Source organism: Bombus terrestris, chromosome 6 (genome assembly GCF_910591885.1).
Source record: "Bombus terrestris chromosome 6, iyBomTerr1.2, whole genome shotgun sequence".
In the NCBI taxonomy this organism is placed as follows: Eukaryota; Metazoa; Arthropoda; class Insecta; order Hymenoptera; family Apidae; genus Bombus; species Bombus terrestris.
Genome location: NC_063274.1, coordinates 16,909,361 through 16,933,639, shown reverse-complemented (window position 1 = coordinate 16,933,639; position 24,279 = coordinate 16,909,361). Strand labels below are relative to the sequence as shown.

Sequence of the window (24,279 nt, the reverse complement as noted above, 5' to 3'; positions counted from 1 at the left end):
TCTTGATTTTATTTGAATTTTATTTAAAGTGCCTTTTAAGTGAAAATTAAGTTCAATACTTAAAATAAGAACTTCCTTAAATTATATTACATTCATCTGTTGACTGAGTATATACGATGTGCATACTACATACAAATAAATTTTTCATGATTGACCATTATTCTTTTGAATTCATATTGTACAATTTACATTATCCTCTTCGTATCTACCTTCTTGTCCGATCGCTTAATCGCTCAGAACCAATAAAAAAGCAAAAGCTTAAGTATTTAAATACATTTACCCAAGTGTAAATTTGGATTGGAAATTGATAATTAAAACCATGTTATTTATTAACAGAAAAATACTAACTTACATAATATTTTTTAGATATTTTATATAAATTGAAAATGATGTAAAAAATTAGTAAAATTTCTATATATATAAAAAATGTATTATTAATAAATAAATCTTTATATGAAATAAACAATTTAATAATAAATTATGAATTTACATATAATAATTTATAATATCGTATTTATAATAATTATAATATTTTTAGTATGTACGGAAAAACTATTTTGAATTGTATTTTCATTTTAGGTTATGTTTGCTTGTAAACATCGTGTATATACATAAGCACATATTCCGTCAGAAGGATAATATAAATAATATAGTTTAAAAAATATATTAATAAAACTCATATAAAAATGAATGACAGTAAACAAAATTCACATGATGAAGTTCCAGAAATCGTAAAAAATGCTGTATTAGTAAACAGTTCTCCCATTCCAGTTGAAACACCTATTGTGGAAGGTTGTGTAGCTTCATCAAAATATAAGAAAATCAAGCTTTAGAATATAGTCAGCAATTAAATATGACTACAATATTAAATGATATTAATATATTTCAGGGTATGATTGGAACAAGGGAATTGACTATCATGCTTTATTTAAAACATATAAAAACTCTGGCTTTCAAGCCACAAACTTTGGTTTAGCAGTGAATGAAATTCAGCGAATGATAAATGCTAGAAACATTCCTCTTAAAGATGACCAAATTGATAATTTGGAAGAAGATAAGTTTATTGAAAGAAAATCTTCATGCACAATATTCCTAGGATATACATCAAATATGGCTTCATGTGGAATTCGGGATACTATAAGGTTTCTTGTGCAACATAAAATGGTCTGTTAAAACATTTGGAAATCTTAATCCTGAATTTTATTGACAATTTAAATATAGACTTGTGTTGTAGGTTGACTGTATCGTAACTACAGCAGGTGGTGTAGAGGAAGATTTCATAAAATGCTTAGCACCAACATACATAGGAGATTTCCATTTAGAAGGAAGAAGTCTTAGGGAACGTGGTATTAATAGAACAGGAAATTTGTTAGTACCTAATAATAATTACTGTCTATTTGAAGATTGGGTTATGCCTATATTAGACACAATGTTGGCTGAACAGAAAGAAAGAGTATGATTTAAAAAAGAAGCCAAACATTCTCTTTTAAGAAATTAAGTTCTTGAATATACATGAATTTTTAGGGTACGATTTGGACACCATCTAAAGTAATAGCAAGACTTGGTGTAGAAATTAATAATGAGGATTCAATATATTATTGGGCTGCAAAAAATAATATTCCTGTATTTAGTCCTGCTCTGACAGATGGCAGCCTTGGTGATATGATGTATTTTCATTCCTTTAAGAATCCAGGTCTAATTGTTGACATAGTATCAGGTTTGCACTTGTAAAATAAGGTTTGAAGTTTTGTGTAATTTATATATATATAATTTATTAAGTAAAATTATGTCGATTATTTTACAGATCTTAGACGCTTAAATACAATGGCTATGAAAGCAATAAATAGTGGCATGATCATCATAGGAGGTGGTGTTGTAAAACATCACATATGCAATGCAAATCTCATGGTAATAAGAGAAAATCTCAAATAGAAATGATTTTGATAATAAATTGATTTAAAATGATTTATATTTCAGAGAAATGGTGCTGACTATGCAGTATTTATAAATACATCTTCAGAATTTGATGGCAGTGATAGTGGTGCTCGTCCAGATGAAGCTGTTTCATGGGGTAAAATTCGAATGGATGCGAAACCAGTTAAAGTAAGAACATTCCTTATCATATTGAAATGTATTACTTAAATAATAAATTAATTTAACATTCACTAATATTTTAGATTTATGCAGAAGCATCTCTGGTATTCCCACTACTTGTTGGAGAAACTTTTGCTCGACAATATCACTCAACAAGAGAAAAAATTGTTTCGGATGTTTAAGAAAAACTTAATAGAAACATTTAAACGAAAAATAAAAGCATTTCTATCTTTCTTTTTATACATATACATGCGTATGTATACAAGTAATATTTGAAAATGTTTTTCTGATTTTTCTTTTTCTACTTTGATTTTGTTGAAAACCGAATTGATTAACGCAGTATAAGTCATGTGTTAAACAAAAAGAGGGGAGTCAACTAGGGGAGAAAGCGTGATCTCAGAGTGTGTTCAGAGGAATTGTGTGAACAACGTGCAGCTAAGAACGTGTAGATAACTTGGCTCGTGTACAATTATTATTCCTATTTAGTAAGTACATTTATACCTTTTCTTACCTTTACACCGTTACGCTTGATTATTTATACGCATATCACAATGCCTATTTGCGTTAAATATATAGATTAATTGCTAAGTAAACGGTAGATTATATAAAACAACTTTCATATGAAATGTCTTCTTACTAAAGGAACGATCGGAAAGAAAGAAAGCGTCTTACCGGCGACGCGATATAATTAGCCACGTTATAATTAGCGAGAAAATTAAATATTGAATTTAAAATAAATTGCGTTTCACATTGACTTTTATTATTCGTTTATTAATTACTTTATTAAGTTTATTAAGTTTATTAAGTAAAGTTTATTAATTTCTTCAACATAATCATAATGGTAACCAATCAGTTCATTATTTGTTATACAATTCATAATTATATCATGTAAAATGATGCAATTAGTAACTGTATATCAAATAATACTGATTGCCCATAGAGATTGCTGGAGATCTTCTTTATACATCCTGCTTTTACGCAAAAATTTACTAATTTTGTATAAACAAATTTTAATAAATTCTCCTTTTGATGTGTTCAACCCTTTGACCGTTGCACAAAAAAAAAAGCGTTAAAAATAAATTGGAAGTGTACAATATGTTACACTATTAAAAAACTATTAAAATATTAGAAAAATGTACATTATTAACAAATAAACATACCAGTGTTTCCATTAATGAACACTATAATAATTAAGAGAGATTGCGACGAGATGTTTAGTGCAACCATATGGATGGTTGGTATCAGATGAACCAGAGGCATGAATGTGCTTTCACAGATCAGTGGAAAAAGATTGGGCATAATATAAACGCAACACTACTTTGAAAAACGCGATTATTCATTGCGCAATTCTACCTGGAGAAATAATTAAAACATTCGCGATGGAAGACTATTCTTACTCTTAAAAAAAATTTCATAAAAATAACTATCTATATATGAGCAAAAAGCTACTTCAAATATTGCGATATTACAAATTACTTTCAAAAATATTTTGACAATTTATAATCAAAATTGTTAAAAACAATCACAGAGTCATAATTCGTAACACTAAAGCAAACATGATTATCGTTTTCTCGCAACTCTAATTCAAACCGTAATCAGTTTCTTGCAACACTAATAAAGAGCTGCAAAACTTCTCTATAACTCTAATTCAGGCCGTAATTAATCTCTTGTAACATTAATAAGAAAAGCCGTGATTTGTTCTATATGATAGTGGGACGACATGTATATGGGCCAACTACAATTACAAATATTAAGAGCATAGTGACAAAGTAGTAGTGAAAATGACTTTCTATATTCTGGACTTTGGATGTGAACACGGTCGATCAACGATCATAGTGATCACTGTCTACCCGCATGTGCGTGCTTAAGCAACACATAAACGTTCGTTTCGAAATCTACTCGCGATCACAACCGCGAAATTCGAAAATTTTTTTAATATAATTAGAAACCTATCCTGAACTAATAATAAATAAAATAATAAAAAAAAGGAGGTGTCACTACTCGCGGGTATAATGAATACCTGCGGTCACAATGCTCGTTAAAAGTTTTACATAATATAAGCAGTTACCCATGTCGATTCGGACATTTCGTTCTATGACATGATTGAGTGACTGGAGGAACAAAAATGCATGCAACTCACGATTAGATGCGAAGAACGCTGTTATCGATATTATCGCGGCCTACAGAAAGTCATCGTGAAGCCATCATTACATAGAAATCACCGAACTTCATGGAAGAAGTGAAGGCTGGAAGAAATCTGAAACAAAGCATAGAATATTATAATTTGTTCTCAGAGTTAATTATTTGAAAAGTTTGAAATAATGAAACATTTATCTTTATTTTAATGACAATATCCAATTCAATTCGAATTCAATTCAATTATTCATGAAAATGGAACAAAATGTAAAAGTTATTTCAATTTCTTAATTAAGTGAAACAAAATCTACAGGATCTGCAACAAATTGATATTAAACAATTCGTTTAATTTCTTTAAAATAAAAAATAATCTAGTATATTCGAAATAAAAAAAGATAATTTATAATCTTGTCTATTTTCATCTTAGTATTCTTAATAAACTGTGAAATTATTTTGTTATATTACGTATTTATTATGTTAAAAAAATTTCTCTCGCGATCAACCAATAATCTGTACAAAAAATCAAAACTTTTAAATAAATGTTTAAAAGGAATAAATTATATACGAATGAACCATGATCAAGGTTCGATGTCGTTTTGAAAACTCATAACACGACCTTCCAATAAATGCAAAACAATCAAGGAGACGATTGAAGGAAAAGAAATAATTTAGTTACAAATTATAATAATATAAAACATTGAATAAAAACGTTCGTTAATTAAGTAAAATTAACAGTAGTCAACAGTAGCAACAAAGTTAATGTAATTAATAATAGCCACCTGAAATGATACATCTTAATGCTACGATTTTCAAGAATCAAATCCCCGCGTAACAGGGACGCATCTCGGACTAATTTTGTGGGATGAGGTACGAACTTACACGAATAGGATTCAGTTGATTTTCCAGAGAAACGAAATGTTTTACGAAAATATTTCTCAACATTGACCATTTCAAATATCCTATACATTTATATATGAATATTTAAATGACTATGCGCTAATTTAATTTAGTCAACTAGAATTAATCAAATTCAATACAATTTGCAAAGATCACCAAAGTATTTGCATATTCAATTACCTATTCACTATATTAAGCCACTCATTATTTTATATTTAAGATGACTGTCCATATCGTATACTAATTTTTATTAAATATATGTTTACAGTAAATATTTTTTAATTTCTATATACATTTTCAGATTGGTACCAAATTTAACAAATATAATCGCGATAGTTACGTATCATCATGGTGTTAATGCAAAATACTTTATACGATTGTACATAGTATACACATAAAAGTTTTCTATGATAACTGTCGAAATATTTTTGCGAAAATATATTCACCCTTAACCAATTTCGGTGATTATATGTAATAACTATTTAAAATAACGTTCAGATTGTAGACAAATTTGATAATGCAAAAGCAAATCTAAGAATGCAATCTACTGATTACCTAATAACTTCTGGATGAATTGTTCATGTTTCTTCTTGGTATGTTTCCCGCTTAAAACTGGCACTATTATGTTACATCCTAATATGATAGATCGATTATAAGAAATTATATCGATTATGATTGAATACTGCGATATTTAATTCCATATTTCACCGTTTCATTGGCGCTGTAATCTTTATTTAAGTTAAGATTATTGCGTGTATATTTCATACGAAGGTACATTGTTTAATTTATAACAGAAAATAATACTTCCTCTAATCCTCCTCGTCTATTAAATAATACAGCTGATTTAGCAAAGCGCCTGTAAGTCTTTTTTTTATAGTTTGACCTAAATAAGTCAAATAAACGTACTTTAGTTTTAAGTCTACGTTTCATTAATTTAATGAATTTAACTTATTTAATTTGGTAGTGCAAAATGAAGTAATCCTTCTTCATACTTGGAAGAGTTTAATCCTCAAAATAATTTTCATTATTCAACAAAATTCTTGTAGGTATTGTCATTGACAAATACAGGATCTCGTCTGTGGTTTATAAAATTCAACAACTACCATTGACTAAATACCTCACCTGTGCTACTGTCATTACTATGTCGCATCGATAATATCGCATGTATATAGAATAGTATATAAAATAATAAGAGTGACAAAAATGTAATACACAAAAAAGTATTGAGTATCAAATCTATTTTATATTTAGTCAATGGTCTATCCTTGCTACTTGACGATAAAACAGTTTCAATTTATATCAGTTTCAAATGATAAAAAAATGATGCACACAGTAGGTGCTGCCCCTGTGCGGTAGAATATTTAAACAGAAATGTTAACCGTTGGTTCACCGCTTTTCAAATGTTCCAGTGAGCGCATATCGATTCCAGCACGAGAAAGTTAACCATCGGCTTTGTACGAGCTGTTTGTCAGTTACGTCTTGTTCGTTTGAAATAATCTGTTACAATTAATAGATAACATGGACTCTGCTATTGTTCATCTTGAACAAAGTGTAAGTGCTGTTTTTTATTATTTTTTACTTGTTCATCCTGATTATCATTTGAAATTTTTCATAAATACCGGACTTGATCAAATAAATGTCAAATGTGAAGTATTATTTTTTTACGTATAATAAGTTAGTATTTTATGAATTGGTTGATGTTATAGGTACAAAAAGCTAATGGAAAGCTGGACATGATCGCATGGAAAATTGATGCTTTCGAAAAAGAATTTGAAGATCCAGAAAGCGAGGTATGTTTTGTTCAAAACACTGTTCGAAATATATGTTTCTTTGTCAGTTGTTTGTTAGACTCGATTCATTTAAAAATCAGTAGCTAGTGTAAAAAATTACATTTTTCGTTCGAACATTAATCGTTTAACTGATAGACAATGATTTGGTTAGAGAAAATTATAATTCACCTTATTTGCTTGGTGGTTATTAAATTTGACATTTAAATTGCTTTTTTTATTTTTATCTTTTTTTTATGCTTCTAACAGATCTCTGTGCTTCGCCTATTACGGTCTGTTCATCAAGTTACAAAAGATTATCAGAATCTTCGGCAAGAAATATTGGAAGTTCAGCAGTTACAAAAGCAACTTTCAGATTCTCTTAAAGCACAATTGTCCCAGGTACATGGACATTTTAATTTATTGCGCAATAAAATAGTAGGACAAAATAAAAATCCACAATTAAAATAAGATTAGAACATTAGTTATTTTTTCAATTATTTCCTCAGTTATATTTAATTTAATTTATAAATTCCCTTAAATCACAAATTTTTTGTAGGTACTATAGCGATATTAGTAGAATGTATTATAAAAGTACTATGATGAATATTATGTTGTTTTAGAAAATTCAATATCCAGTGTTCTTATTAGTATCAACAAAATAATATTCAGAAGAAAAATAATAGGCAAACAAAGATTTTGTCTTTATTGTAATTTACTAATTAATAAAATCATCAGCCTCTATGACCTTAAATTTCAAATGTTTTCCAATTAATTTATAACATGTATTTATTACAAGGCACTTCTAGTAAATATAATCATTTAATCTATGTTATGGTGCAGTAATAGATATAAAAAATTATATGTTGGACAATGATATATAGTTTAATAATATCAAAATAATTTAATTGCAATTTTTACAAAGGCAGCTAATACTACAACATCTTCCAATGAAAATTTGTCTTGCCATAAACATTTGAGAAGATTTGAGAAAGACTAAGTTATAAAGTATATTGAAGTTATCTTTTAAATGTTTTGATATATTTGTACATAATAGCTAATGCATATTAGTTATATGAATTATATACTTATGTGATTGATTCATTATTATTATAATAATTTATTTTTTGACCTTATTACTTCATAAATAGTATGGGATCAACAGATATTGTCGACAAATAATTTATTTAACTTCCTATGTAAGTGAGTTATTGGGGGCCAATTTATATGCTTGTATATCCATGGAAAACAATGGAACAAATAAGATTTGAAAATATTTTCCTTTTTAGACAAATATGAAATGGATCAATGTTTAATTATATAATTACATTTATGATACATTTATATTAAATGTACATAATAAATTATAGTTTTAATTATATTTTGCAAAATTTATTAAAGAACAAGCTTAAGTTATGAAATAATTTAAGTTATTATGATATTTGAAAAGTTTTTAAATAATGAAAATCAAAATTTAAAAAATATTTTATAACTTATCATCTATGTAGAATTCATGATTATAGTGCCAAATTCTATTTATATCAATTAGGATGTAGAACTGCGAATATACATCTATAATACTTATATACTGAGTGACAGCATGATAATATCTATGTTTAAAAGCAACTATATTCAGTTACATTTTATTATTATATTCTTTCAAAAATCTATATGATACTCTTATTAAATCTTTTGTAAGTGATTAAGAATTTTACTTCTTTGTATTTGTTATATAATCAAATTGTATAAATTAATTAATATGTTTTCATACAAAAGGAAAAAGAGCAAGTAAATTTCTGATAATATTTAATTATGCAAAGTTATACTTTTTGCATTGTGAACAACGTATAACTATCGTGTATTTACTATAATCACCCTGTATGTAGTTGAAGTATTTCCTGCAACAATAGTTAAATTATTCTTACATTCAAAATATATACAACTGAAAAGTTTACTCTTTATAATCAATAAATAATTTCATTATTTTAAGGAATGACTTATGTATACATAAGTGACACTTGTTATGATTTTATAAATTTCTGTTTTTATTAAATAAATTTTATTGTATATATATGTATGTGTATAGAGTAGGAAAAGTGGCAAGCATATTTTATGACACAAGGAATAAAGGGAGAAATATGCAAAGCCAGTTGCATATATTAAAGTATGAAAAATGAAATTGCCTTAAGACACAGATGTGCATTCTATGAACTACGTGAACTGTGTTGGACTTACACTTTACTATGATGTATGTAAATCAAAAAGTCTGTTATTTAGTAATGTATAAGCACAACAAGCACACTTTTATACATCTTGATTGGTCAATTACGTGCATTTCAAGAAAATGTTTTAGTCCTCTTCATAATATGGAATTTGTGCAAGTTAATTATAAATTTAGTTTGCAGTTATAAGTCTTAATGTAATTAATACATGTCACATTGTATTTTTATCTTACTGTTAATTGCTCTTCATTTTCTTTCTTTTTCATGTTTTAAAAAGCAGATAAGAACAAGAAAATCTGTGAGCGTTCACGTGGCATTTTCTTGAATGGAGTAACTGAGTTTCATGATCATAAAGTTGCTAGCTGTTCACATAAAAAGCAGTTTTCTTCAAATTTAAAGCAAGTCGATTACCTATTAAATGTAATCACTCTTTATGAGAAACTCCTCTAAGTCAATACTAATGATTCAGAAAGAAAAAAGATATTTGTGATACTCAGTGACTCGCACGTTTATCAGAGTTCATTTATATTTCAGTTAATCAATCGTGTATCTAGTTTCAATTGCTCTACAGGCAACGTATTAACTGAAAATATAAATCAACTTCTAGATTGACCTCTAGCCTTTATCTAAGCAATTAGATCTGGTCTATATCGGAAGTATATCGATGCATACACGTACACGTACATGTTCGGTAGTGATATCAGTCACAGTCACGTGTTATATTTTTATTGTTGTAGCACGCGGTAATAAAAATGAAATTATAACTCTTTTCATAAGTCACAATGGTGCATTACATCGATCGTGAATTTTTAATATTACCTTCGTTTCGATACTACGATGAACATCGTTTGATGCACATCGTTCAAAATTTCAATGATTGTGATTTCAATTTCACCGCGAAGGCGCGAAACTGACTTCCGAATTAATAATTTCATTTTTGGAAAAATAAGCGAATTTCTTTATATTTGCACGCTATAAAGATGCAATACGAAAGGTAAATACATCTTTTGATATTTTAATGTTGCAGAGATTTAGAATGGGACAAAATCGAGTTTAAATATTGCTTGTGAGAAATACGTTTTTACAAAATTAATTACACAACAATCGTGAAATGTTAATTCTTGAAAACGCGTGACTTTGATTGTTTGATCGATAGTTTAATACTCGTTAAAATTGTTTTTTAGAATAGATGTAGAAAGTAAGTGAAGAGAAAAATGGTCTGGAACACATTCGAAACGTGCCAAAAACACTTTGGTCAATTAGCATTAAATAAACATAATATATATGTATATATATATATCTACCGTTTCATTTCCGTGTAATTGGACGCAGATTTCAGAGCATCTGCTTTTCTGTATGTATAGTCTACATATCACATTTTCACGATTTTCGACGATCTATTTCACCTTTTTACTCGTGATATTTCTAAAAGGAAAGAAACGTTCATTAGTTCTTTATTTAAAATCGACACGACTAGTCGTAACTGTGCAAGAGAAAAAAAAATAGTAGGGAGGAAAATAAAAAAGAATATTGTAATTATGTAAAGGGACTTGGTTAAAAACGTAGCAAGTTTTTATCACTTGTTGGCTTTTTCAAATTATTAAAGAAAGTTTCGTTTCTCTTTTGTGAACTGTTAAAAGAATTATTTATATTTAAATATTTCATATACTCCCGACAAAAAAATAGTCGAATGGTATTTTGGAATAATAAATTGGAATTTGTAGTTTGTACAGTCGCGAATAACTAAATATATAGAATGCGATAGAATGAGCTGCGTTTTTAATTAAAAGCCTTGCATATGTGTTTCTACAAATGTTACAAATGAAACTTTAATGCATGTTGCACGCTTAGACACAATATGAATATGCTTAATCGATCATTATTAAAAACAACTTCTTTATTGTTTATTCATGGAATACGCGTTCATGTGGTTCGTAAAAATTGTACAATTTCGATTCCAGTCTGTATTCGTTAATAATCAATTAAGTCACATTTATCTGATTAATATGGATAACTATATTAATTATAATGATTAGTTATAATAATTATATCTCAGTAGTTATATTAATGGAAATGGTATGCAATAAAATATTAATGTAATATTTTTGGTAATTTTGATCAATTATTGTTATTTGTTGAAGTTTCTCATTCAATTTTAGGGTAAGAGTATTTCATTTCTAATAAATAAGAACAATATATTAGAAGCTCCACAAAAGTATTTGTTTTAATTTTTCAGACTGGAATTAAGTAGTACATAGTCCGAATCGAGCGTTGAAATTTATCAATCGTTTACCATTGTATTATACACGATTGCTCAAACATTTCGATGTATGTTATACAAAATTAAATAACACGACAAAAATTGTATCTTTTTAGATATTTATCACGCTATTATCTAATAAATTGTTAACTCCATAGCAAATCATTAATGAGAACTTTTTTCTATGGTCCTGTTTAAAACCTTTGTTTCTTTATGATGTGAGATAGTAGAAAGATATGATTAATATTTAATAATTTTATTTAAATAGTACAATGTAGTTAGTTAAAGTAGAAAATACAGTTGAGCCCCAGAAATATTAATTTTTTGGTTGGAGTCCCATTTTAACATAATTATTATGAAATGAACAAATTCTCAGAAAGAATACGTGTCTATGAGGTGTCCGGTCTTGAATGGCTAAACCATGAATCATGCATTTAAAACGGTTATCTGTATGTTACTTTGCAAATTCCATTATCGGCGGTTACCTTTTAAGTAATAATTTGACGATTTTTTCTTTCCGTTTTTAATTTGATTTTTATCAATTTAGAACTAAATCTGGTTTCATGTTAAAGTTAGCCAAAATTAGCATCTCTTTAGTCTCCAGTAATGTTTTTATTTATTTTTTGAATCCTTAAAACATTATTTAGTAATGATATAAAAACAGTGTAATATAGGTACTACAAGGTATCTTTACAAATAGTATTTTTTCTTACAGGATTAAATATCGTATATATTTCAAAAATTAATAAAGAAGAAATACATTATCAACCTTTTAATATATTTTTAAAGTAAATTTTTCTTAATAACAATTTCATCAGAATTTCAAAAACTATAATATAATATAATACAAAATGCAATATTTTTCTTCTTTTTGTCAAAAAAGGAAAACCAAGACTGTTCGGTATAGTCTAAAAATGTCTGGTATGAGGTCAGCTGAATCGTGAAGCAGCCTAATCAATTACTCATTTCCTGTTACCATCAGCCAGAGTACAGTGGCCTTAGAGACCCTTTGATTAGCGGCCGACCGTCGTGTAGAACGACCGGGCCATTTCCTTGATGAAAAATTCTTGCCCGTGTAACCGCCTGTTATTTATTTACCAGAAGGTCCGATATTGTGAGTTGATATCATTTGAACGACCCGAAACGCGCGATTTTTCTCGTGATACCTGGGTGCGTACGACTTTCTAGGTCACACGAGTACACCAAAGGGATTCGCGACTGAAAATGAGGTGACTACGTGCTGAAGATTCCTTGACGAATTAAAACTCGGGCTTTTAATTAGAGTAAAATGATTTTTTTTGTGTCTTGTGGCTTCTGTTCATCGTATTACGAAGCTTACAGTGATTTTCTCTGATGAAGGGTAATACGTACTTATAATATATAATTATATATTATAGAGATACAGACATTTAAAGGGCGATTTTATAATGTTATAATTCGAGGTGTTTGTTGAGACTTAGTTTGAACTGGTATTTATTCTCTCTTTAATGTGAAATTCCATATCAGGTGATACAAGATTTAGGGAGACTATAATATCAGTCTCTAGATTCCAGGCTTCAGGAAATCTTTTTAGTAAACCTGTATAGGATTAATCTTTGAAATTGGGTTTTCTGTGGCATTGAAATTTTAAAGAAGAGATTTGTGGGAAAAGCATTAAAGTGAAAATAAATGCTTCTGTAATTTAAATTAAACTTCAGAGAAGAGCTACGTGAGAAATATTAAAATGAAAATAATTGCTTCTGAAATTAATAAATTATGAAAGTGGTCGTATTTATGACTGTAATTAAGAAATTAAATAAAAGTATTTGCTGCAAGTATTTATTTAAAAATTAAGACGTGCCGTCTCAACGCTTCTCTTTTAAAATTAAATATTTTATAATAATTGATATTAAATTATTTTCGAAGGTCTTGATATTTTAATATATATATACACATACGTATATATGTATGTACATATGCATTGCTTGGTACAGCCGTTTTTTCAGTGCTTTTATTGCGAAGAGTTTTGCACGAAATGGCTTTGAAGAGGTTTCCTCAGGGCGAAAGGGAGGCTAGAACATGCAGAGAAAGAAGTCTGTAATGCAGTCGTCTACAATACCTGGTTAGAACGGAAAATCTGCTTTTTTTTTTTACTTTAAGCTCTCTGCGATTTTATAAACTGCTGTTTAAAAAAAGAAAATATGTTTGCTGCATCCGCAGTTGATTGCTTTTCGTTCGTATAAATTCGTCATTGCTATAAAATTCGAGAAATCGTGCTACTATTTCGCTTGTCTGTTTGTTTGTACGCGCATAAATATACACGTTCGCATAAAAAAAATATGTACAGGTTCTTACTGAGGTAAAAATTCTCGTTGATATATATTTTGTATAATACTTTTTTTAAATAAATAATATATTTCCAAACCAAGAGTTTATTAAAAATTTGTAGCAGGTCTAAATTTTATAGCGACTCTGCAATCGTTGAAAAGCTGTTGGGAATGTAAAATTGAGTTACGGGTAAAATGCGTTCAAAAATAAGTTACACGGTTTGAACAAAATGGAGAATAAAGCTCAGATCCAGTACAATATAATGTAAAAAAAAACGGGTCAGTCAAAAACAAAACTTGATAAAAATGCGAATGAAAATTGAATATTATGTTGTGCTACTTGAAAATAGTACAAATATTTTATAAAATAAATGTTTAAAATAAATTTTGTCGATTGCGCCCACCGTATTCTAACAGAACAACGGCATTTATTAAAAAATGTGCTGGAAACATATGTACTAAATAAAGATATCTCCTAAATTGCTTTTAAATTTCTTTAAATAAACCCAAATAACAAGAAATAATTGATTACAAAGAAAGTTGCTTCAAAAAATCAGCTTGGTGGGCATGAGAAGTTTACAAAATTCCAATTGCATATTTTTAAATTTTAAATAATTCCAGGATTCTGTGGCTCGCACGACCGATTCAATTAGCATCTTCAATTGCAATTAGCATTGCAATTAATCAAAGGAACATAGAAGATTAATTAAGACAACAGAAAGATTATAAAATAATGGAAATAAGTAAAAGTACCTTAAGGATATTTATATAGACATGAATATTTTTTATCTCTCAGAGCTTGTTGTATAATAGAGATATAATGTTAAATTCAATGTATTATCAATAAATAACTGCTCTTTGTGGAAGCCACCTTGATTTTTAGATAAATTGTTTTAAAACTTAATCTACCATTACAATTTATTTTGAATAATTAATTCAAATAATTTACACGAACAAGACGTTAAAGCAATTGGATGAAAGTTATTACCATCAGATTTACTAACAAATTAAATACAAGTTTGTTTCTGCTTCTCGTCTTTAGGAAAATCTCCTGTACTGTACATTTCATGTAATATAACAAGTAATTTTCATAATCCGAAGATTTATACCATTTAGATCGGGAAATGAATCGGAGTTGTGAAGGTAATTCTAAGGCTGAATTAAATCCCGCAAAATTGAAATCCGCTTCAAGAACACAAACAAAAATGTCTATATCGTATACGATTTTATGAGTTTCTCCTTCACCTCTTAGAAGACTTCTTGGGTTCTAATAGAGAATTCTTATTCCTGTTTTGAAATTGAAGTCCATGTTCTTAAGCTTGGGTAGAAAATAAATAATTATGTTCCTTGATCATTCGTTGCTTTTTGTCCTTGATCTTCGATGTTGATCGCCAGGTCAGGCTTTTTCAGGCGTTTAATAATCCGATTTGCATATTCGACTTTCTAGAGTATGTTAGTACTTTCTATATCGGTATACCGATATCGACCTCATTACTGTCGCGATTCGACTACTGTGACAAATTTACACTGCTTCGCCTAAATCTGTTTCGACTTATGAATCGATCTTGCCCGTTTCCTCGGTACTGTGTATTCGTCTCTGGAACGTTAATCTGCGATAAAAGGATAAAACAAGAATATTTTGGAGCGACCAGTAATGCAATTCTCAGACCCAGTATACATATGTCGGAGATGAAAGGAAATTGGAGCCTTTCCTTCCAAATTTTGGTGAGATTGGGCTCGAGGTGACACACCTGGTTGCTGAACGTAGCCGCGGTCACGGGATGGACGTTTTGCCTGGTGGAGATATGGAGTGGTTGTGTAGTTCTTCCTAGAAATGTGGTTGTGGCGGCATACGGCCTCGAGAACGGGCCTAACCACGTGTGATTTTATCTCGGAGGTGCCAATATAATGGGACACGTTGTATTAATAATCAAACTCCAGGCAGAAACTGCCTAGCAACGGCGATTGGAACTTTCTCGATGTTTCTAACGAGTATTTGACAAACGAACGCAATTGTAAAGCGAGGAAAATTTTCATCAGTCTATTATTATATTCGTGTGATCGCCTTGGAAAGTTACACATCGAGTTGTTTATACCGAGCGTCCCAGCAATTGTATTTGTGTTTAAAAAACATTCTACGTTTAGTAAAGAGTTATCCCGTTGACAGTGGATTCGTTATCGAACCCAAGAACATTGTCAATTGTATCTTGCGTGACTAAACACCTCGATTGTTCGTTAAACTTTGTTAAAGACATTTTTGTATCTGTAAATATAATCTCTGCTATACAAAACGATGGCTAATTCAAATGAAGAATCGAAGAACCTTCACGAAAAGCAGATGCTTGTTTATACAGTATATACTAGCACATTCTGAGGCTTTAGTTGTGAACTTTCCTGCTCTACTGCTCACTTTGCCGATAAGTGTTTTTAACATCACGTTCAATCATAGAGCAGCAACTATGAACATAATTTAAACTATATCGTGTTTGTTTTTATTTGAATCAGAGAAATTATTTTAATCACAAATACGTTAATGAAAGTTTAATTTAAAAGAAGCCGAAATAAATAACGTTTCACAGACGATTTAATTCAGATTACACTACTCAGCCATTGAATATCGCGTCAAACTTTCTGTCAAAGGGAACACTACAGTCTCTTGCGAGGAATTCCATCCAATGGTGGAGATGACGAGTAATGACGATCGAGTACTTAACGAGGACTTCGTCCGTTCTCTCATTCAAGACCTTATTCATTCGCGCGTCTTTCGAGTGGTTGATCGTGTGAAATATAGTTTAAACGAGGAGGATGAGTCGAAGATACAGTTTATCCTTCGCTTTTAAAAGATATGCAAATCTCTTTTCGCAATGCATATTTTCTTCGATTTGAACGAGTGATCTTGGTCGAGACGAGAGGTGGTCCTTTCTCGCCAGGTTACTTAGTTGCCGTTTAAAACTAACTTTGGTCATGTGGTTAATGATCGTATCGCCATTAGAAGCTGAATTGCTTAAGCACGCATAGGACGGTCTTGCAGCTTCGGATAATCCGTAAGTGATTTTCTCCCTGCGGAGCAAGTTAAGCCAACCGTAATGAAGACGTGTTAATCTTCTAACTTAATGTATCTAATGTCTAAATCCTCTTACTTTTCTATTGTTCGAGGTTTAAACTATGCAACCTGTACGGTAATTCTCTGTGAGAATTTACGTATATACAGTGAAAAATTTTGTTATTGTTCTTTTGTACGTAAAAAAGATCGTTTAAGTGTTCATGCCTCATAAAAAACACGTTTAGGTATGAGTTTCCCATACGTTTATACTGAAAAGAACACTTTCATCTTTCTCTGTCTCTAAGTTTTCAACTTCTACATTTCCATTCGGTTTCTGTTCGAAGATAAATTATGCACATACATGAATTTTAAAGGAAACTTTATGTTACTGTTTTGTAAGTAAATTTTCGTTCTAATACTTTGTAGGAAACAAATCGCCTGCTCTTTTGATTTATTACACTCGAACCATAAAGTATAACTTTTTTTAATAGCTGCCGTGCTTTTTATACTAAATAGAACAAAAGCAATGATAATTTCACTTGAATTTGAGTTTACTCGAAACTACAAAGCTAAGTTTATACGAAAGATGATGTAATATGTATAGTATACATAAACAATTTAATATTTTCATAAAATTCATAAAATACTATTGATGTAACATTTATTGTTTGCTCCTTTGTTTTAAGATCCGAAGTTTTTATTTCCTTCTTTGTTATTTTCTTTTTTCTATCAATGATGTATTTCGCGCATAAATTATTTAGGTGAAAAACTCCTGAATACAATTTTATATGCATTTTAAATTGGAACGAAGGAGAGACGTTTCCTCTTTTCCTTATTATATTTTCAATTTTCTTATGTAAGTATCTCTCCCTGTCTGTCTCTTTTTCTCTTCAAAAGAGTGCAAGTAAATAAGATGACAACAGTTACCTCACTATGAAAATTCTTGAACAACGACGCGCTTGATGTGATTATAATGCGGCAATCGTTGTTCCTTGAGTATACAAATACATACAAATATGTGACTGGAAATATTATTCGATTTCTAATATCAGTGACCATGATGTTGCTAATTCGAGCAGACTCAAGTAGCCATGCATGAATATTTATTAAAAAAGAGAACGGTATATTTTCCTGTTTTATATCTGACAATGAGTTATATCGTTGATAGAATATGAATATGTATTTTAAAAAATATGTTCCTCGCAAAGATTAATATTCGGTTGGTAAATGTTTGCCGCGTAAATGAAATTTCTTACAGAGGAAAACAGTCTAATTGCAATCACATTATCCTATCATCTGATTTTCTGTTATATTCTTATTTTTATTATATCTTATTTTTCTGTTATATTTTATAAAATTGTCATAATTCGACCCATCATCTTCAATTTAAATCATCTTCAATTTAAATGGTTTACCAAAGCATTATAAATAAATACGTGAAGCATAAAATGATCATTTCTCGCAATTGAACACGTTCATCGTGTACTCGTTCGCTCAGCTGAATTCTTGACACAAAAAGGCGAGAGGGAAAGCAATTTCCTTTCGACTGTGTCACGCGATGCAAAAGAGGGAGGATTCTTCTTCCGAAATTATACTCTTTGTAGTCGTCTTTTCTCGAGCAATCTTTTATCGTCGAAAGCTGGAACATTTCCAGCAATATACGTTCATCCTGAAGAGTCTATTGGAAACATTAATATTTAATCAACGGTATTAACTCCTTCTGTGAAAGGAGCTGAGCTATTTCTAGCAATAAACGTTCGTTGTGAAGGTTCTTTCAGCGGTATTAATATTTAAGTCACAGTATATCGAAAGAAACTCTTTTGTTCTATAAATATTTATCTCATAAAAGATTATTGTCTTTTTATACGTATATAGGATAAAACTCTTTGATTGAATTTCCATTATATTATTATCTGAATGTTTTAATTTTAATCAAGTTATACACAAATGAAATGGATGAAGATGAATTGAAGATTTTTTGATTTTTCACCACCTTATCCTACCATAAAATGTTTAATTAATGGCACCATATATAATAATTTTAATAATAATAATGAAAAAGAAATGAATTTTAAAAACTGTATTAAGCAGAATAAAAATAAAGTTTTATTGCTATCTATCGAATTATGAGTACTTATTTGTCAATTATCTATCTAAGCTCTGATCTATGAAATAAAGACAGGAAAAATATGGGGTAAGAGTCATCTTTTAATACTACTTTGTATTATTATCAGGATATTGGGTCAAATCAATATAGGTAATCCCAGTTTTCCGGTACAACGCGTTTGCAGAGTTAATGGTCTCTCCGAATTCTATCTACAGCGGCTCAAGAGTTTCGCACTTTCTCGTTCTTTAAAAATCCTCTAATTGGTTCTTAAGCATTTGCGTGTAAAAGCAAGCAATCAGCATATTATCTACATACTTTAATAATTTTACTATTTAATTCAATTCATTCGAGATTCATCTCGCGTAGAAATTAAATTTAAACTAGTAAATTAAATAAATTTCTAAAACTTTTCTTGAAGATGTAGTCTTTCGAATATTATGTTTGTTACATTTATGAAACTCAACTTTCACGTTTAATTATATCTACTTATTGAATTTCGTGTATTATTCGATCGTATTATCGAATATCGTGGTTGAATACTTTTAGCGTCTTAACTCTTCCACGATAAAATTTCATCTTTTTAAAAACTAAGATTATATTATGCTTATTTTAAATGAATCAGCGGTGGATTTGTCTCGAGTTTCGACAGTTTGGCTTTAAGTTGACCCGGGAACGGCAGGAACGAAACGCAAGAGCGATGCACGAAGCCGCAGAAAGCGGGGTTCCCGGTGAGAAATCGATCGGACGGTCTTTGCCTTGAGGGTGTTGGCCGAGTGCGGCGTTTATGGCTACGTGGATGCACCGTCACCGTCACCGTCACGGCGAACCTCCTGAACCGGTCATCCGGTTGAATCATTCCGTCTGGTTAAAAGGAAAAGCGTGCAGCCACATTGCCACGCTGATGCTCGACGAAAGTAAAAATGGTCTCGACACGACGATGGGCTTTTATCTGCTAGAAGCGATGTCTCAAGAATTTTTATCGGAGCTTCAAAAGTTTATAGCTGTTTTTTAACTTTGACTGTCACGTTAAGTTTTACTTAGTTTTTTCCAACGATTGAAATAATATAAATTTTTTGGACCAACAAACTTTTAATAACGCGAACGAATTGGATGAAGCGTGAGTTGGAAAACAGTGCGCAAATACGATATAATATTTTGTAAAAATTGGATGTTGCTACATAGTACATTTCGATCGATTGTGGCTAATAATAAAATTAACGTGACGGTTAAATTAAATGAGACGTTAAAGTAAATTTATAAATAACGATAAACAAAAGAAAATTTTAAAATTCATATTTGTATACAATAACTACACTACGTTAATAGTAACTTTGTACTAAATTCTTTTTACCATATCGATAACAGTTATTTATTACACAGTCCTAGAGATATGTATTACATCTGTTCATAGTTGAATTGTTTTTGTCAAATGTAATTCCGTTTTCTAAAATTCTGATGTTCTTTATACCTTATCCTTTAAACTTTCTTTTGTCCTCCACTGTAGTAATTTATGCAAAAAATATGCCCGTAAATTGACCAAGTTTAATAATTATTTTATTAGATTTCGCGGCTGTTTCCATTATTCTCTTGTTCTTTTGTTACAATCGAAAGACATTATTATTGAATTTTTGTTGAATATTAGAATCTTTTTGGCGCGTTACTTTTATCAGCACTCTGACATAAATTGTTCATTAATTTTCTATCTAAAACGATTAATTGATGGCTGAGATAAATAATGGTAGCTTAATAATGTAACATCCTCAATACCATTTTCTGCGCAAACAATTCAGGAATTGGAGACAGACCAAAAATCGAAATTGAACGGAGTAGAGTAAATATTCGAGTATGTCTCTACGTATGAATTATGCACATGAAAAACATATTGAGCTCTCCGACGTAACATAACGAAAGAAGAAATGGGACTGTTCAATTTACATACTGTTTAATGCGGAATAAGTATTAATCTAGTAATAAAGCAGGGGCAGTACAGAGATCTTTGACCATTTAAAGCAATTCGTAGAAGCCTCAACGACATACATAGTTACTTTCTCGTTTAAAGAAAAATTTAGATGAATATATTGTACATAATAACATGCAGAAATTCTTTATTTTTTACGAATGGTTAAAATGCACATGTCGAATATTATTTTACCTAAATAAAAATGAAATAAAATTTATTTAAACGTTTGTTCGATTTATGTCGCATAAAATTAAAGATATCGAATTTAGAAGTATATTACTTTTTTCCAAGATCCGATTTCCCCTTTAAGATTGAGCTGAATTATCCTTCTATGTGTAATAAAAGTTATAGAAACTTCAGTGGAAAAGATGAAACAACTTGCACGATTAATCCGCGCTAATGGAAGGACGAACGTTTCAGAAACTTCGATCAGTTTCAAACCAAGAACGATAAGTTATTGGTTCTGCACGGGATATCGACAATAAGTGCCCTCAACAATGGAACTGCTTTTAACAGGGTTATAACAACTCACCGCGTATTGGACGCAGTATAATGCGACAGCAAAGTAACTTAATTACACAAAATTTCCACGAAATATCATATTAATTCTTGGAACTCTTAAAATTTCGATCTTTTCGTATTCTTGAAACTTTAATCGTCTTCGAACGAAAGAGAAAGACGGGGACGAATCAATCATTCGCTATTCGCAACTAATAACTACAGCTTTTAATTGTTTTAGTACACAACGTAATATTTCTACGTAGGTTTGATTCTAGTTCGTCAAAACTTTATCTGATTTATACGAATGATTCGGAAGTCAATGTATATCCGATTTTTATTAAAAGAACGAGAAGAAAAGAGAATAGTAATTTGTTACTCATTATCGAAAATCTAGAAGCAAATTTAATTTATCGCGGGGTTCTCGAACGAAGTCGGTGTATATTATATACTTGATTCAGTAATAGAAAACTAATCGGGTGCATCCATTTAAGCCGGATGCACGGAGCAATGTGTCATGGTGGAGTGCAACGACCGAGCACTGTATTATCGACAAATCGAGTGGATCCACGTCGATTAGAAATTCGCGAGAAATCGCGCAGACAGGACCAACCTCTGAAACGTTTGCAATTTCCTTTCTGCAGCGTTCGCGTTGCCTGTTCAAGAGTAAGGTACTTTCCGCTCAATTTCCATCGCGTGTCGCGCGAAAGTGCACTACTATCGAATACAATATCAATAGATCGCTGGCTGCATTTAGACTTGTTCGTGCATACAAATGATCTCGTGATTTCGTTTATGAATCTATAATATATTATATAATATTATATATATATATATTATACAATATATTATATAAATTGCGGTGGGACATTTTTTTTGTAAGTGGAATCTTTATGGTTGAACAATTTTATTTTACACGAGTTACAAGAGTTCGATTGTAGTCTTGAGAATAGAGAATATTATATCAGGAGAAATACGAATTCCTTTTATATTGTAATATTTTATAACGAAGTACGGAGGATATAGATATATGTATACTTTATCTCGAGGATCTGTTAGCCTTGCTTCGATGTAACAGTTCGCCTTCATCGTTACTTTCAGTATGAGATCATTCACTTTTTACCCGAGAACGAGGCAATAGTATTTACATTGCTACGTAGTATGGTCCAGGTAGCAGTAACAAAATTAACATATTTTATAGCAATTCAAAGCTTCATGCATTAGCGTATGTATCTGAATTAATACATATTTTATATGCTCAAGTTTTTCATATTTAAAAAGTTGTATTTAATGCAGTCAGTGTAATCCATTGACATTGTAAGAATTCTGATTAGAATACGTTATGATTAATAATGAATATTAAATTTCATCGTCATCGTCACGAATAAATAAGTAAATACCAAGTAGAAACTGTTAACGAGATAGTAAGAAGCTTGTTTTTCTTAACTACATTTACGTCAACATCGATATAAGTAAGTTGATGTAAAATACGCAAGTTTCATTGCATCACGTTCAATAACATTCAGATATTTTGCCCGTATTCATGTGCATATGCACATAATGGAGAGAACTGTACAGTATGCGCCATTTGTAAACACCAGAGCCGGATATTCGACGTAGAAATTCATGTTCACGGGTCGCAGGAGGAAGTTCAGCGATTCGAAATTAATGAAATATCTGCGAAAATTATAGAGTTTGTCGAGGGTTACGATTCTCTTTCTACAAATGTTTGCGCTGTATCTTCTTTGCAGAAACTTCGTTCTGCTGGCACGCAGAATTGAAGGGATGTGTGTCTTTCGAATCCAATGTTAGAGTTTCGTTTTCGTATAATGCGACGAATAAACGTTCGAAACGGAAGCTTCCGCACAAAGAGCATAAGTTTAAATTAAAATATCGAATCCTAGATTTAATGGAAACTTTTGTTATACATTTGCGTCGTTCGATTGTTTCACTTTGACTATTCTTAACTTTGAGTGTTATAGACGGATCATCGATACCATATAAATTTTCATTTCTTATTTTCGTCGTTTAATTTCCTTCCGTTTTAATATCGTATAAAATGATTTCAATATGATTATAGTACGATAATAACGTGGTAACTGTTACTTCATATTTTGATTACTTAATTCGATTTTAGTACATACTAATAAACTAGCGCATAATAAACTGAAAACAATAACATTCTGTACGTATCAAAGCTATTAAAACAAGAAAAATTCATCCGTAAATAAAATTGTTTGCATAGAAATTGAGAGATTAAATTAAAATCGATAGGGAAATCATTTTGGGCGACGTGGATAGATTTACATCACGAGTAAAACGATTCTGGCGTGTTACTTAATTAATTTATTTTATTGCGAATTTATTATATCAGCGAAGTAGGAGATTACGACAAATACAATAGTTTTGTTGTATTTGCGGTGGTTAGAATTTTTCAATCTCTGTCTTGAATAATAATTTAATAATTTACATACGCAAATCCAACAATACTTTAGAACGAAAATAGATTATAAATTTAACATAACGTAATTTGTTGATCTCTGAAGATTTGGTTTTTGAATAAAATTTATAATTGTTAAGAAAGCGTTGTCGTTTTTTATTTCAACGTAAAATTGAAACAGGTGTCCCTCGAATTCTCCTGTGGATTTCTTCTGGTAAATCTTTAGGTTTGTTTCTGAACATCTGTTGTCCAATTTTATCGATAACTCGAAAAATGTCGTGGACCGACTGCAGATTGTTTGATGATCAAGAACGATATTAAAACTTTATCCAAATAAGGCCATTGATTTTCTTTTCTTCTTTGGAAATTATCCTGTTTCAAATATAATTCTAATATTTTACGTCAAAATGAATAAAGCGATAATTTTTGACAAATTACAAAGTTTCGTAAATTCTCAAAAATTAAAATTAACTGTTTCAAATATTACTCGATATAAATATGTTTTATGTTGCATTATTTTCGTGTAAACTGGCGAAGAAAAGAAACAAAG

The 24,279-nt window shown here is 30.1% G+C and overlaps 2 protein-coding genes and 1 long non-coding RNA gene across 6 annotated transcripts in view; 2 read left to right on the top strand and 1 right to left on the bottom strand.

Annotated features, from left to right (window-relative positions):
• LOC105666824 overlaps positions 1 to 5,773 on the bottom strand; it is a 52,094-nt gene extending 46,321 nt beyond the window's left edge. The window contains exons 1-2 of the long non-coding RNA XR_002308770.2: positions 5,683 to 5,773; positions 4,235 to 4,351 (exon numbers count right to left, since the gene is read on the bottom strand). This is a non-coding gene — a long non-coding RNA (uncharacterized LOC105666824). The remainder of the gene's footprint in view (positions 1 to 4,234; positions 4,352 to 5,682) is intronic.
• Positions 532 to 6,681, top strand: LOC100646643 (probable deoxyhypusine synthase). Of its 4 annotated transcripts, none has more exons than XR_007224333.1 (8): positions 532 to 792; positions 890 to 1,164; positions 1,235 to 1,453; positions 1,525 to 1,717; positions 1,805 to 1,908; positions 1,978 to 2,103; positions 2,178 to 2,579; positions 6,537 to 6,681. XR_007224333.1 is itself a non-coding variant. In XM_020867877.2 (7 exons), exons 1-7 carry the CDS (start codon positions 687 to 689, stop codon positions 2,274 to 2,276), a joined length of 1,122 nt encoding a protein of 373 aa, XP_020723536.1. In that variant the 5' UTR covers positions 532 to 686; the 3' UTR covers positions 2,277 to 3,133. The 4 variants fall into 4 exon arrangements, 1 of the variants encoding a protein (XP_020723536.1); XR_007224332.1 differs by lacking the exon at positions 6,537 to 6,681 and having other exon boundaries at positions 2,178 to 2,347; positions 2,435 to 3,133; XR_007224334.1 differs by lacking the exon at positions 6,537 to 6,681 and adding an exon at positions 2,737 to 3,133.
• LOC100647007 lies at positions 6,538 to 11,540 on the top strand. The gene is made up of 3 exons (XM_020867878.2): positions 6,538 to 6,678; positions 6,834 to 6,917; positions 7,164 to 11,540. Exons 1-3 carry the CDS (start codon positions 6,646 to 6,648, stop codon positions 7,362 to 7,364), a joined length of 318 nt encoding a protein of 105 aa, XP_020723537.2. The 5' UTR covers positions 6,538 to 6,645; the 3' UTR covers positions 7,365 to 11,540.
• Positions 11,541 to 24,279: the final 12,739 nt, after the last annotated feature.